General features: G+C 44.5%; 1 protein-coding gene across 8 annotated transcripts in view; it reads left to right on the top strand.

The window, feature by feature from the left end:
• LOC143808394 (uncharacterized) overlaps window positions 1-12,032 on the top strand; it is a 426,051-nt gene that overhangs the window by 102,834 nt on the left and 311,185 nt on the right. For all 8 annotated transcript variants that reach the window (XR_013221946.1, XM_077290990.1, XM_077290987.1 and 5 more), the window contains one exon: window positions 11,653-11,718. Coding sequence is in view for 7 of the 8 variants with exons in the window: in XM_077290990.1 (XP_077147105.1) it covers window positions 11,653-11,718 (66 nt within the window). In the remaining variant the exon portion in view is untranslated. The remainder of the gene's footprint in view (window positions 1-11,652; window positions 11,719-12,032) is intronic.

A 12,032-nucleotide genomic window follows, 5' to 3' on the forward strand; every position in this document is an offset into this window, starting at 1 on the left:
GAGTACGATGATACCTCATATGTGGGTGTAAACCATTGTTTAGGCGCATGGCAGAGCTTGGAAGGGAAGGAGCGCCATTTGACTTTTCAATGCAAAATTGACTGGAATGGAGATGGGACGCCATGTTGCGTTTGGAGAGCCCCTGATGTGCCTAAACATTGAAACTCCCTACAAGTGACACCATTTTGGAAAGTAGACCCCCTAAGGAACTTATCTAGATGTGTGGTGAGCACTTTGACCCACCAAGTGCTTCACAGAAGTTTATAATGCAGAGCCGTAAAAATAAAAAATCATATTTTTTCACAAAAATGATCTTTTCGCCCCCAATTTTTTATTTTCCCAAGGGTAAGAGAAGAAATTGGACCCCAAAAAATGTTGTGCAATTTGTCCTGAGTACGCTGATACCCCATATGTGGGTGTAAACCATTGTTTGGGCGCATGGCAGAGCTTGGAAGGGAAGGAGCGCCATTTGACTTTTCAATGCAAAATTGACTGGAATTGAGATGGGACGCCATGTTGCGTTTGGAGAGCCCCTGATGTGCCTAAACATTGAAACTCCCTACAAGTGACACCATTTTGGAAAGTAGACCCCCTAAGGAACTTATCTAGATGTGTGGTGAGCACTTTGACCCACCAAGTGCTTCACAGAAGTTTATAATGCAGAGCCGTAAAAATAAAAAATCATATTTTTTCACAAAAATGATCTTTTCGCCCCCAATTTTTTATTTTCCCAAGGGTAAGAGAAGAAATTGGACCCCAAAAAATGTTGTGCAATTTGTCCTGAGTACGCTGATACCCCATATGTGGGTGTAAACCATTGTTTGGGCGCATGGCAGAGCTTGGAAGGGAAGGAGCGCCATTTGACTTTTCAATGCAAAATTGACTGGAATTGAGATGGGACGCCATGTTGCGTTTGGAGAGCCCCTGATGTGCCTAAACATTGAAACTCCCTACAAGTGACACCATTTTGGAAAGTAGACCCCCTAAGGAACTTATCTAGATGTGTGGTGAGCACTTTGACCCACCAAGTGCTTCACAGAAGTTTATAATGCAGAGCCGTAAAAATAAAAAATCATATTTTTTCACAAAAATGATCTTTTTGCCCCCAATTTTTTATTTTCCCAAGGGTAAGAGAAGAAATTGGACCCCAAAAAATGTTGTGCAATTTGTCCTGAGTACGCTGATACCCCATATGTGGGTGTAAACCATTGTTTGGGCGCATGGCAGAGCTTGGAAGGGAAGGAGCGCCATTTGACTTTTCAATGCAAAATTGACTGGAATTGAGATGGGACGCCATGTTGCGTTTGGAGAGCCCCTGATGTGCCTAAACATTGAAACTCCCTACAAGTGACACCATTTTGGAAAGTAGACCCCCTAAGGAACTTATCTAGATGTGTTTTGAGAGCTTTGAACCCCCAAGTGTTTCACTACAGATTATAACGCAGAGCCGTGAAAATAATTTTTTTTTTTTTTCTCAAAAATGATTTTTTAGCCCCCAGCTTTGTATTTTTACAAGGGTAACAGAATAAATTGGACCCCAAAATTTGTTTTCCAATTTGTCCTGAGTACGCTGATACCCCATATGTGGGGGGGAACCACTGTTTGGGCGCATGACAGAGCTCGGAAGGGAAGGAGCGCCATTTGGAATGCAGACTTAAATGGATTGGTCAGCAGCCGTCACGTTGCATTTGCAGAGCCCCTGATGTACCCAAACAGTACAAACCCCCCACAAGTGACCCCATATTGGAAACTAGACCTCCCAAGGAACTTATCTAGATGTGTTTTGAGAACTTTGAACCCCCAAGTGTTTCACTAAAGTTTATAGCGCAAAGCCGTGAAAATAAAAATTCTTTTTTTTTTTCACAAAAATGATTTTTTAGCCCCCAGTTTTGTATTTTCACAAGGGTAACAGGATAAATTAGACCCCAAAAGTTGTTGTCCAATTTGTCCTGAGTACGCTGATACCCCATATGTCGGGGGGGAACCACTGTTTGGGCGCATGACAGAGCTCGGAAGGGAAGGAGCGCCATTTGGAATGCAGCCTTAAATGGATTGGTCTGCAGGCGTCACGTTGCATTTGCAGAGCCCCTGATGTACCCAAACAGTACAAACCCCCCACAAGTGACCCCATATTGGAAACTAGACCTCCCAAGGAACTTATCTAGATGTGTTGTGAGAACTTTGAACCCCCAAGTGTTTCACTACAGTTTATAATGCAGAGCCGTGAAAATAAAACATCTTTTTTTTCCCACAAAAATGATTTTTAGCCCCCCAAATTTTTATTTTCCTAAGGATAACAAGAGAACTTGGACCCCAGAAGTTGTTGTTCAATTTGTCCCGAGTACGCTGATAACACATATGTTGGGGTAAACCCCTTTTTGGGCGCACGGGAGAGCTCGGAAGGGAAGGAGCACTGTTTTACTTTTTCAACGCAGAATTGGCTGGAATTGAGATTGGACGCCATGTCGCGCTTGGAGAGCCCCTGATGTGCCTGGACAGTGGAAACCCCCCAATTCTACCTGAAACCCTAACCCAAACACACCCCTAACCCTAATCCCAACTGTAACCCTAACCACACCCCTAGCCCTGACACACCCATAATTATAATCCCAACCCTAATCCAAACGTAAATGTAATCCAAACCCTAACCCTAACTTTAGCCCCAACCCTAACTTTAGCCCCAACCCTAACTTTACCTCCAACCCTAGCCCTAACCCTAACCCTACCCCTAACCCTAACCCTAAACGTGACTGAAATACGTGGCACTGAAATACGTGGCACTGAAATACGTGGCACTGAAATACGTGGCACTGAAATACGTGATACGTGGCACTGAAACACGTGGCACTGAAACACGTGGCACTGAAACACGTGGCACTGAAATACGTGGCACTGAAATACGTGGCACTGAAATACGTGGCACTGAAATATGTGATACGTGGCACTTAAATACGTGGCACTGAAATACGTGGCACTTAAATACGTGGCACTTAAATACTTAAATACGTGGCACTGAAATATGTGATACGTGGCACTTAAATACGTGGCACTGAAATACGTGATACGTGGCACTGAAATACGTGGCACTGAAATACGTGGCACTGAAATACGTGCAACTGAAATACGTGGTACTAAAATATGTGGCACTGAAATACGTGATACGTGGCACTGAAATACGTGGCACTGAAATACGTGGCACTGAAATACGTGCAACTGAAATACGTGGTACTAAAATATGTGGCACTGAAATACGTGATACGTGGCACTGAAATACGTGGCACTGAAACACGTGGCACTGAAATACGTGATACGTGGCACTGAAATACATGGCACTGAAATACGTGGCACTGAAATACGTGGCACTGAAATACGTGGCACTATGACTGTCAGAAAATGTTCATTAAACGGTTAGGGGTGAGGTTAGGGGTAGAGTTAGGGTTAGGGTTTGGATCCCTTTATCACCTTGATGGTGGTGGGTGGCTTTTCAGTGTGTTTTCTGTTTTTTTCGATAAAAATGCATGCGTTTTTAACGCAAACAAACGCATGTGCTTAAAAACGCAAGAAAATACTGCAGGTTGTATTTCTGAAAATGAACGCATGCAGAAAAAAACCGCATGCGTTTGAAAACGCGACCAAACGCGTACAAAAAAAACGCATGCGTTTTCAATGTTAAATATAGGGAAAAAATGCATGCGTTTTTTTGTGCAAAAAACGCTGCAGACAAAAACGGAAGTGTGAAACCAGCGACGCTTTTTATAGCAAAAAAGTTTTTGCGTCTCCACATTTTGAGACCTATAATTTTTCCACATTTGCTCCACAGAGTCATGTGAGGTCTTGTTTTTTGCGGGACGAGTTGACGTTTTTATTGGTAACATTTTCGGACACGTGACCGTTTTTGATCGCTTTTTATTCCGATTTTTGTGAGGCAGAATGACCAAAAACCTGCTATTCATGAATTTCTTTTGGGAGAGGCGTTTATACCGTTCCGGGTTTGGTAAAATTGATAAAGCAGTTTTATTAGTCGGGTCAGTATGATTACAGCGATATCTCATTTATATCATTTTTTTTATGTTTTGGCGCTTTTATACGATAAAAACTATTTTATAGAAAAAATAATTATTTTGGTATCACTTTATTCTCAGGACTATAACTTTTTTATTTTTTTGCTGATGATGCTGTATGGCGGCTTGTTTTTTGCGGGACAAGATGACGTTTTCAGCGGTACCATGGATATTTATATCAGTCTTTTTGATCGCGTGTTATTCCACTTTTTGTTCGGCGGTATGGTAATAAAGCGTTGTTTTTTGCCTCGTTTTTTTTTTTTTTTTTCTTACGGTGTTTACTGAAGGGGTTAACTAGTGTGGCAGTTTTATAGGTTGGGTCGTTACGGACGTGGCGATACTAAATATGTGTACTTTTATTGTTTTTTTTTTTTTATTTAGATAAAGAAATGTATTTATGGGAATAATATATATTTTTTTTTTTTCATTATTTTGGAATATTTTTTTTTCTTTTTTTTTACACATTTGGAAATTTTTTTTTTTACTTTTTTACTTTGCCCCAGGGGGGGACAATACAGATCGGTGATCTGCCAGTTTGCATAGCACTCTGACAGATCACCGATCTGCGAGAAGTGCAGGCTGCTTCACAGTGCCTGCTCTGAGCAGGCGTCTGTGAAGCCACCTCCCTCCCTGCAGGACCCGGATCCGCGGCCATCTTGGATCCGGGTCTGGAGCAGGCAGGGAGGGAGGTAAGACCCTCGCAGCAACGCGATCACATCGCGTTGCTGCGGGGGGCTCAGGGAAGCCCGCAGGGAGCCCTCTCCCTGCGCGATGCTTCCCTGCATCGCCGGCACATCGCGATCATGTTTGATCGCGGTGTGCCGGGGGTTAATGTGCCGGGGGCGGTCCGTGACCGCTCCTGGCACATAGTGCCGGATGTCAGCTGCGATATGCAGCCGACACCCGGCCGCGATCGGCCGCGCTCCCCCCGTGAGCGCGGCCGATCGGCTATGACGTACTATCCCGTCGGCGGTCATGGGGGCCCACCCCACCTCGACGGGATAGTACGTCGGATGTCAGGAAGGGGTTAATGTCGATTTCCTCTTCCCCTTCTTCTGAGGTTCCTGAGTTTTTGTCGGATTTCCAGGATATATTTGAGGAGCCCAAGTCCAGTTCCCTTCCTCCTCATAGGGACTGTGATTGTGCTATTAATTTGATTCCTGGCTGTAAGTTCCCTAAGGGCCGACTTTTCAATCTGTCTGTGCCAGAGAATGCCGCTATGCGGAGTTATGTAAAGGAGTCTTTGGAGAAGGGGCATATTCGCCCGTCTTCATCGCCGTTGGGAGCGGGGTTCTTTTTTGTTGCCAAGAAGGATGGCTCCCTGAGACCTTGTATAGATTATCGCCTTCTCAATAAGATCACGGTGAAATTTCAGTACCCTTTACCGTTGCTATCTGATTTGTTTGCTCGGATTAAGGGGGCTAGTTGGTTTACTAAAATTGACCTTCGAGGGGCGTATAATCTTGTGCGCATTAAACAGGGTGATGAATGGAAGACAGCATTTAATACACCCAAAGGCCATTTCGGATACCTTGTGATGCCATTCGGACTCTCAAATGCTCCATCTGTGTTTCAGTCCTTTATGCATGATATCTTCCTGAACTATCTAGATAAATTCATGATTGTATATTTGGATGATATTTTGTTTTTTTCCGATGACTGGGAGTCTCATGTGAAACATTTCAGGATGGTGTTTCAGATCCTTCGTGATAATGCTTTGTTTGTTAAGGGGTCTAAGTGCCTCTTTGGAGTTCAGAAGGTTTCTTTTTTGGGTTTCATTTTTTCTCCCTCGACTATTGAAATGGACCCTGTTAAGGTCCAGGCCATTCATAATTGGACTCAACCCACGTCTGTAAAGAGCCTTCAGAAATTTTTGGGCTTTGCTAATTTTTATCGCCGTTTCATTGCTAATTTTTCCAGTGTGGTGAAGCCTTTGACCGATTTGACGAAGAAAGGCGCTGATGTGATGAATTGGTCCTCTGCGGCTGTTGAGGCCTTTCAGGAGCTTAAACGTCGTTTTACTTCTGCCCCTGTGTTGCGTCAGCCTGATGTTTCTCTCCCTTTTCAGGTTGAGGTTGACGCCTCTGAGATTGGGGCAGGGGCTATTTTATCTCAGAGAGCTTCTGATGGCTCTGCGATGAAACCATGTGCTTTCTTCTCTAGAAAGTTTTCGCCTGCTGAGCGTAATTATGATGTCGGCAATCGGGAATTGTTGGCTATGAAGTGGGCATTTGAGGAGTGGCGACATTGGCTTGAGGGAGCCAAGCATCGCGTTGTGGTCTTGACCGATCATAAGAATTTGATTTACCTCGAGTCTGCCAAGCGGTTGAATCCTAGACAGGCTCGATGGTCTCTGTTTTTCTCCCGCTTTGATTTTGTGGTCTCGTATCTTCCGGGATCTAAGAATGTGAAGGCTGATGCCCTTTCAAGGAGTTTTTTGCCTGATTCTCCGGGAGTCCTTGAGCCGGCTGGTATTCTCAAGGAGGGGGTGATTCTCTCTGCCATCTCCCCTGATTTGCGGCGGGTGCTTCGGGAGTTTCAGGCGGATAGACCTGACCGCTGTCCAGTGGGGAAACTGTTTGTTCCAGATAGATGGACTAGCAAGGTAATTTCTGAGGTTCATTGCTCCGTGTTGGCTGGTCATCCTGGGATTTTTGGTACCAGAGATTTGGTTGCTAGGTCATTTTGGTGGCCTTCCTTGTCGCGGGATGTGCGTTCTTTTGTGCAGTCCTGTGGGACTTGTGCTCGGGCCAAGCCTTGCTGTTCTCGTGCTAGTGGCTTGCTTTTGCCCTTGCCCATCCCTGAGAGGCCCTGGACGCATATTTCCATGGATTTTATTTCTGATCTTCCTGTGTCTCAGAAGATGTCTGTCATCTGGGTGGTGTGTGACCGGTTTTCTAAGATGGTCCATTTGGTACCTTTGCCTAAATTGCCTTCTTCCTCTGACTTGGTTCCATTATTTTTTCAGCATGTGGTTCGTTTGCATGGCATTCCGGAGAATATTGTGTCTGACAGAGGTTCCCAGTTTGTTTCTGGGTTTTGGCGATCCTTTTGTGCTAGAATGGGCATTGATTTGTCGTTCTCTTCAGCATTTCATCCTCAGACAAATGGCCAAACGGAGCGAACCAATCAGACCTTGGAAACCTATTTGAGATGCTTTGTGTTTACTGATCAGGATGATTGGGTGACCTTCTTGCCGTTGGCCGAGTTTGCCCTTAATAATCGGACTAGTTCTGCTACCTTGGTTTCGCCCTTCTTTTGTAACTTTGGTTTTCATCCTCGTTTTTCTTCAGGGCAGGTTGAGCCTTCTGACTGTCCTGGTGTGGATTCTGTGGTGGATAGGTTGCAGCAGATTTGGACTCATGTGGTGGACAATTTGACGTTGTCTCAGGAAAAGGCTTAACGTTTTGCTAACCGGCGTCAGTGTGTTGGTCCCCGGCTTCGTGTTGGGGACTTGGTCTGGTTATCTTCTCGTCATGTTCCTATGAAGGTTTCTTCCCCTAAGTTCAAGCCTCGTTTTATTGGTCCTTATAAGATTTCTGAAGTTATCAATCCGGTATCTTTTCGTTTGGCCCTTCCAGCTTCTTTTTCCATTCATAATGTGTTCCATAGATCCTTGTTGTGGAGATATGTGGCGCCTATAGTGCCCTCCGTTGATCCTCCTGCTCCGGTGTTGGTTGAGGGGGAGTTGGAATATGTGGTGGAGAAGATTTTGGATTCTCGTTTTTCGAGACGTAAGCTTCAGTATCTGGTCAAGTGGAAGGGTTATGGTCAGGAGGATAATTCTTGGGTTGTTGCGTCCGATGCCCTTGCTGCCGATCTGGTTCGTGCTTTTCACTTGGCTCGTCCTGATCGGCCTGGAGGCTCTGGTGAGGGTTTGGTGACCCCTCCTCAAGGGGGGGGGGTACTGTTGTGAATAGCACTTTTGTGGGTTCTGCCCTTGGGTTCCCTCTGGTGGTGGCAAGTGGAACTGCTGCTCCTTGGATTCAGCCTTAGCAGCTGTGTTCACTTATTGCCCCTGCTCACTCTCTATTTAATCTGGCTCTGGACTTCAGTGCATGCCAGCTGTCAATGTCTTAGGGTTAGATCCTGTTTTCTCCTCGGATATTTCTCATGGCCTGTCCATTTCAGCATAAGATAAGTCCTTGCTAGTTATGGTTTTGTCCATTTGCTTTGGACTTAATTGTTCAACTTATGTTATGTTTCTTTTTGTCCAGCTTGTCATTATGATTCATTCAGGCTAGCTGGAAGCTCTGGGAAGCAGATTTGCTCCTCTATATCGTGAGTCGGTGTGGAGTCCATTTTTGCATTATCTGCGTGGATTTTCTAGTTTTTAATACTGACCGCACAGTATCTTTCCTATTTCTGTCTATCTAGACTAGAATTGGCCTCCTTTGCTAAAATCTGTATTTCATCTCTGTGTATGTAATTTCCATCTCTACTAACAGTCAATATATGTGGGGGGCTATCTTTCCTTTGGGGAAATTTCTCTGAGGCAAGATAGTTTTTCTGTTTCATCTTTTAGGGTAGTTAGTTCTTAGGCTGTGAAGAGGCGTCTAGGGAGAGATAGGAACGCTCCACGGCTATTTCTAGTGTTGGCGTTAGGATTAGGGTTGCGGTCAGTATAGTTACCACCTACTCAGAGCTTGTCCCATGTTTTGTCTTAACCACCAGGTCATATCTGTGTTGCTCTTAACCACCAGGTCATATCTGTGTTGCTCTTAACCATCAGGTCATATTTGTGTTGCTCCTAACCACCAGGTCATATCTGTGTGGCTCCTAACCACCAGGTCATATCTGTGTTGCTCCTAACCATCAGGTCATATCTATGTTGCTCCTTAACCACCAGGTCATAACACAAGTTCCATAATTTGTAAACCATGTCTCCTACCTGTCGGCTCCTGCAGTGATTTTACAGAAGCCAACAAATGAATTAACGGCTATTCTTCTATGTATCTGTGTGTCACTGACATATATATTACACCTATTCTATGTGTGTATATGTATTCTATCTATTCTAACCTGTCTCTGTGATTTTACTGTACACCGCACATGCTGGCTTTTCAAAGAACACCGGTGCGTATTTCTTGCAAGTCACACTGATGGTCCGCGTGGTGTGAGATTTTTTTTCTAGTACCCATAGACTTGCATTGGCGATTTCACTCGCATGTGTAATACGGCCGAGAAAAAAAACGGTGATGGGAGCTGCCCCATAGATTAACAGTGGTCCGACTGCTATGCTATTTTTTTTCTCGCATAGCACTCGTCCGTATTCATCTCTAGTGTTACTCCATTCTAAGAAAGGCTGTATGACGCTTTATAAAAGTTTCCTGCCTAATTTGAAAATTAGTCTTCTTTCACACTTCCGTCTTTTTGTGACCGTCGTAGTGCAGCAAAATGACGGATCGACGGACGTCATAAAAAGTGAAAACGTGTGCGACGCATCCAGTGTAATGACGGATGCGTCGTCCACAAATTCCGGGAAAATAAATGAGAGAGAGAGAGCGTGAGAGAGAGATTTTTTTCCTGGACTTGAAAATTGTTCCGGGCATGCTCAGAGGAGAAAAACTGGATCCGTCGCTGGATTCCAGTGTTTGACAGTCAGCGACGGATCCTGCGTCCATAGGCTTCTATTCTAGTGAACGACGTATGACGCAGGATCCGTCGCTACACGCTTTCCCGACGCAGACAAAAAAATGTTACATTGAACGTTTTTTCCATACAACGGTTCGCCAAAACACGACGGATCGGTCATACGACGGATGCGACGTATGGCCATCCGTCGTGATCCGTCGCTAATACAAGTCTATGGGAAAATGCAGGATCCTGCAAATTTTTTTGCAGGATCCTGCATTCTCAAAAATCGACGAATTGTGACGGGAGCTGAAAGAGGGAAGTGTGAAAGTAGCCTTATTTGTTTGAGTCTATTTCTAGCTGGGCTCATAAAATGATCTTTTAAGTGTGATAATTAGACAGCCATTTTGACACTGATTTTCATGGTAAGTACACCAGCCTCATCAGATTTGAGAGACATAATTAATGAGTTTTGCAGTGTGTAATGTGATGCTAACAGATCCACTATTAAGGTGTATTCCCATCTCAGACATTTGTGTCCATCGAATAAGCCATAACTATCTGACGAATGCCAATCTCACATTTTGGCTAAAAATTTCCGGAAATTTTCGCGGCAATTCTGCAACTCCTGCCACGGGTATATCGCATGCAGAATTGGCATGCGTATTCCCTCTAAACACTAGCGTTTTGCAAGCGTAATTAGCTTGCAGAATGCTAGCGTTTTCCAAGCGATCTGCAGCATCGCTTGGAAAACTGATTGACAGGATGGTCACACTTGTCCAACAGTGTTAGACAAGTGTGACCAACTTTTTACTATTGATGCTGCCTATGCAGCATCAATAGTAAAAGATATAATGTTAAAAATAATTTTAAAAAAATGTAAAAAATGGTTATACTCACCTTCTGATGGCCCCCGATCTCCTCAGCGGCTTCCGTTCCTATAAATGCTTTGTGTGCAGGACCTGCGATGACGTCACTGTTACGTGACCGCGACGTCATCGCAGGTCCTTCACACACAGCATCCCTGGGAACAGAAGCGGTAGTGTGCACCGCTGAGAGGCGGGAAAACTCCGGTGTCATCAGAAGGTGAGTATATCACTATTTTCTATTTTAACTCTTTTTTTTTAAAACAATTATATGGTGCCCAGTCCGTGGAGGAAAGTCTCCTCTCCTCCACCCTGGGTACCAACCGCACCTGATCTGCTTACTTCCTGCATAGTGGGTATAGCCCCATGCGGGAAGTAAGCAGATCAATGCACTCCTAGGTGTGCGGAATCCCTGCGATTCCGCAAATTTAATGAACATACTGCGTTTTTTTCTGGAATGCGATTCCACTCAGGAAAACAGTGCAGCATGTGCACAAAAAATGCGGATTGCATTCTATTAAGTAGGATGCTTAATGTATGCGTTTTTTTCGCGTTTTTATAGTGAAAGACCGTGAAAAAAATGCACAAAGCCTTATACTCCACACCTTTCTTCAGAATGGCTGTTCCCTATTCTGCTTTTACATCTTTTTCCATAACTCCCATGGAAATCAATGAAGAGGACCACTAATATTCACGGCCATCTCTCTATACATTGGAATTGGCGTGCACCTATCGGACAGTGATGACTTATCCTGTGGATGGGCATTAACTATTTATGGTGGAAGTACCCTTTTATTAGGCTGTTTAATGAGTACTGTAAAGGGGTTTTCTATGAGTCGAAAAATTCTTAACCTGAAAAGGTTTTGTGTTGAATATTATTTCAGTGCATTTTTTCTTGCTTTGATGTTCTTTCTGGCCCCATTATCGGGGACACATGCCACTCCTTGGCTCTCAGGCTTGTGGCCATGTTGCCAGTTCAGCTTACTACTATTATAACTTTACCTTGTGGCGTCCTGTTCCCACCATCTTTATCCTGCCACTGTACCTCCTTGTTCTGTACAGCCAACGACACCTCCTTTTCCATCTCTATCCTCCGGATCCATCTCTTGCTGCACTAATCTATTCTATCCCATTACATCCCCTTGCTCCAGGTCACCTTTCCATATGTGATGGGCTGGAGGCTCCTGAGATGGTGCTCGGTGTGGAGCTCCTGTGGGGTAAGTACAGTGACTATGGAATATGGCGTCCTCTACATGATCTGTGCCCTGCAGGGACATTAGTGGAGGAGACTACACTTGGGTTACAGTCGCTGATGGCGTCGGCCCTATCCCATGTACTACATGTGATGGATGATGTGGGGCATAATGGGGCAGTGACATCAGTCTGGGAAAGCCATATGACAGATGCCATAACATCACTGTCATCACGTGACCCAACTCCACACAAAGTATCGGATTAACCCTTAATTCCCCGCCATTTGTCACAATCACTACAGCCGTCCAACATTATAATAAAAGAATATAAAGAAGAC

The sequence above is a fragment of the Ranitomeya variabilis genome, chromosome 2 (genome assembly GCF_051348905.1).
Source record: "Ranitomeya variabilis isolate aRanVar5 chromosome 2, aRanVar5.hap1, whole genome shotgun sequence".
In the NCBI taxonomy this organism is placed as follows: Eukaryota; Metazoa; Chordata; class Amphibia; order Anura; family Dendrobatidae; genus Ranitomeya; species Ranitomeya variabilis.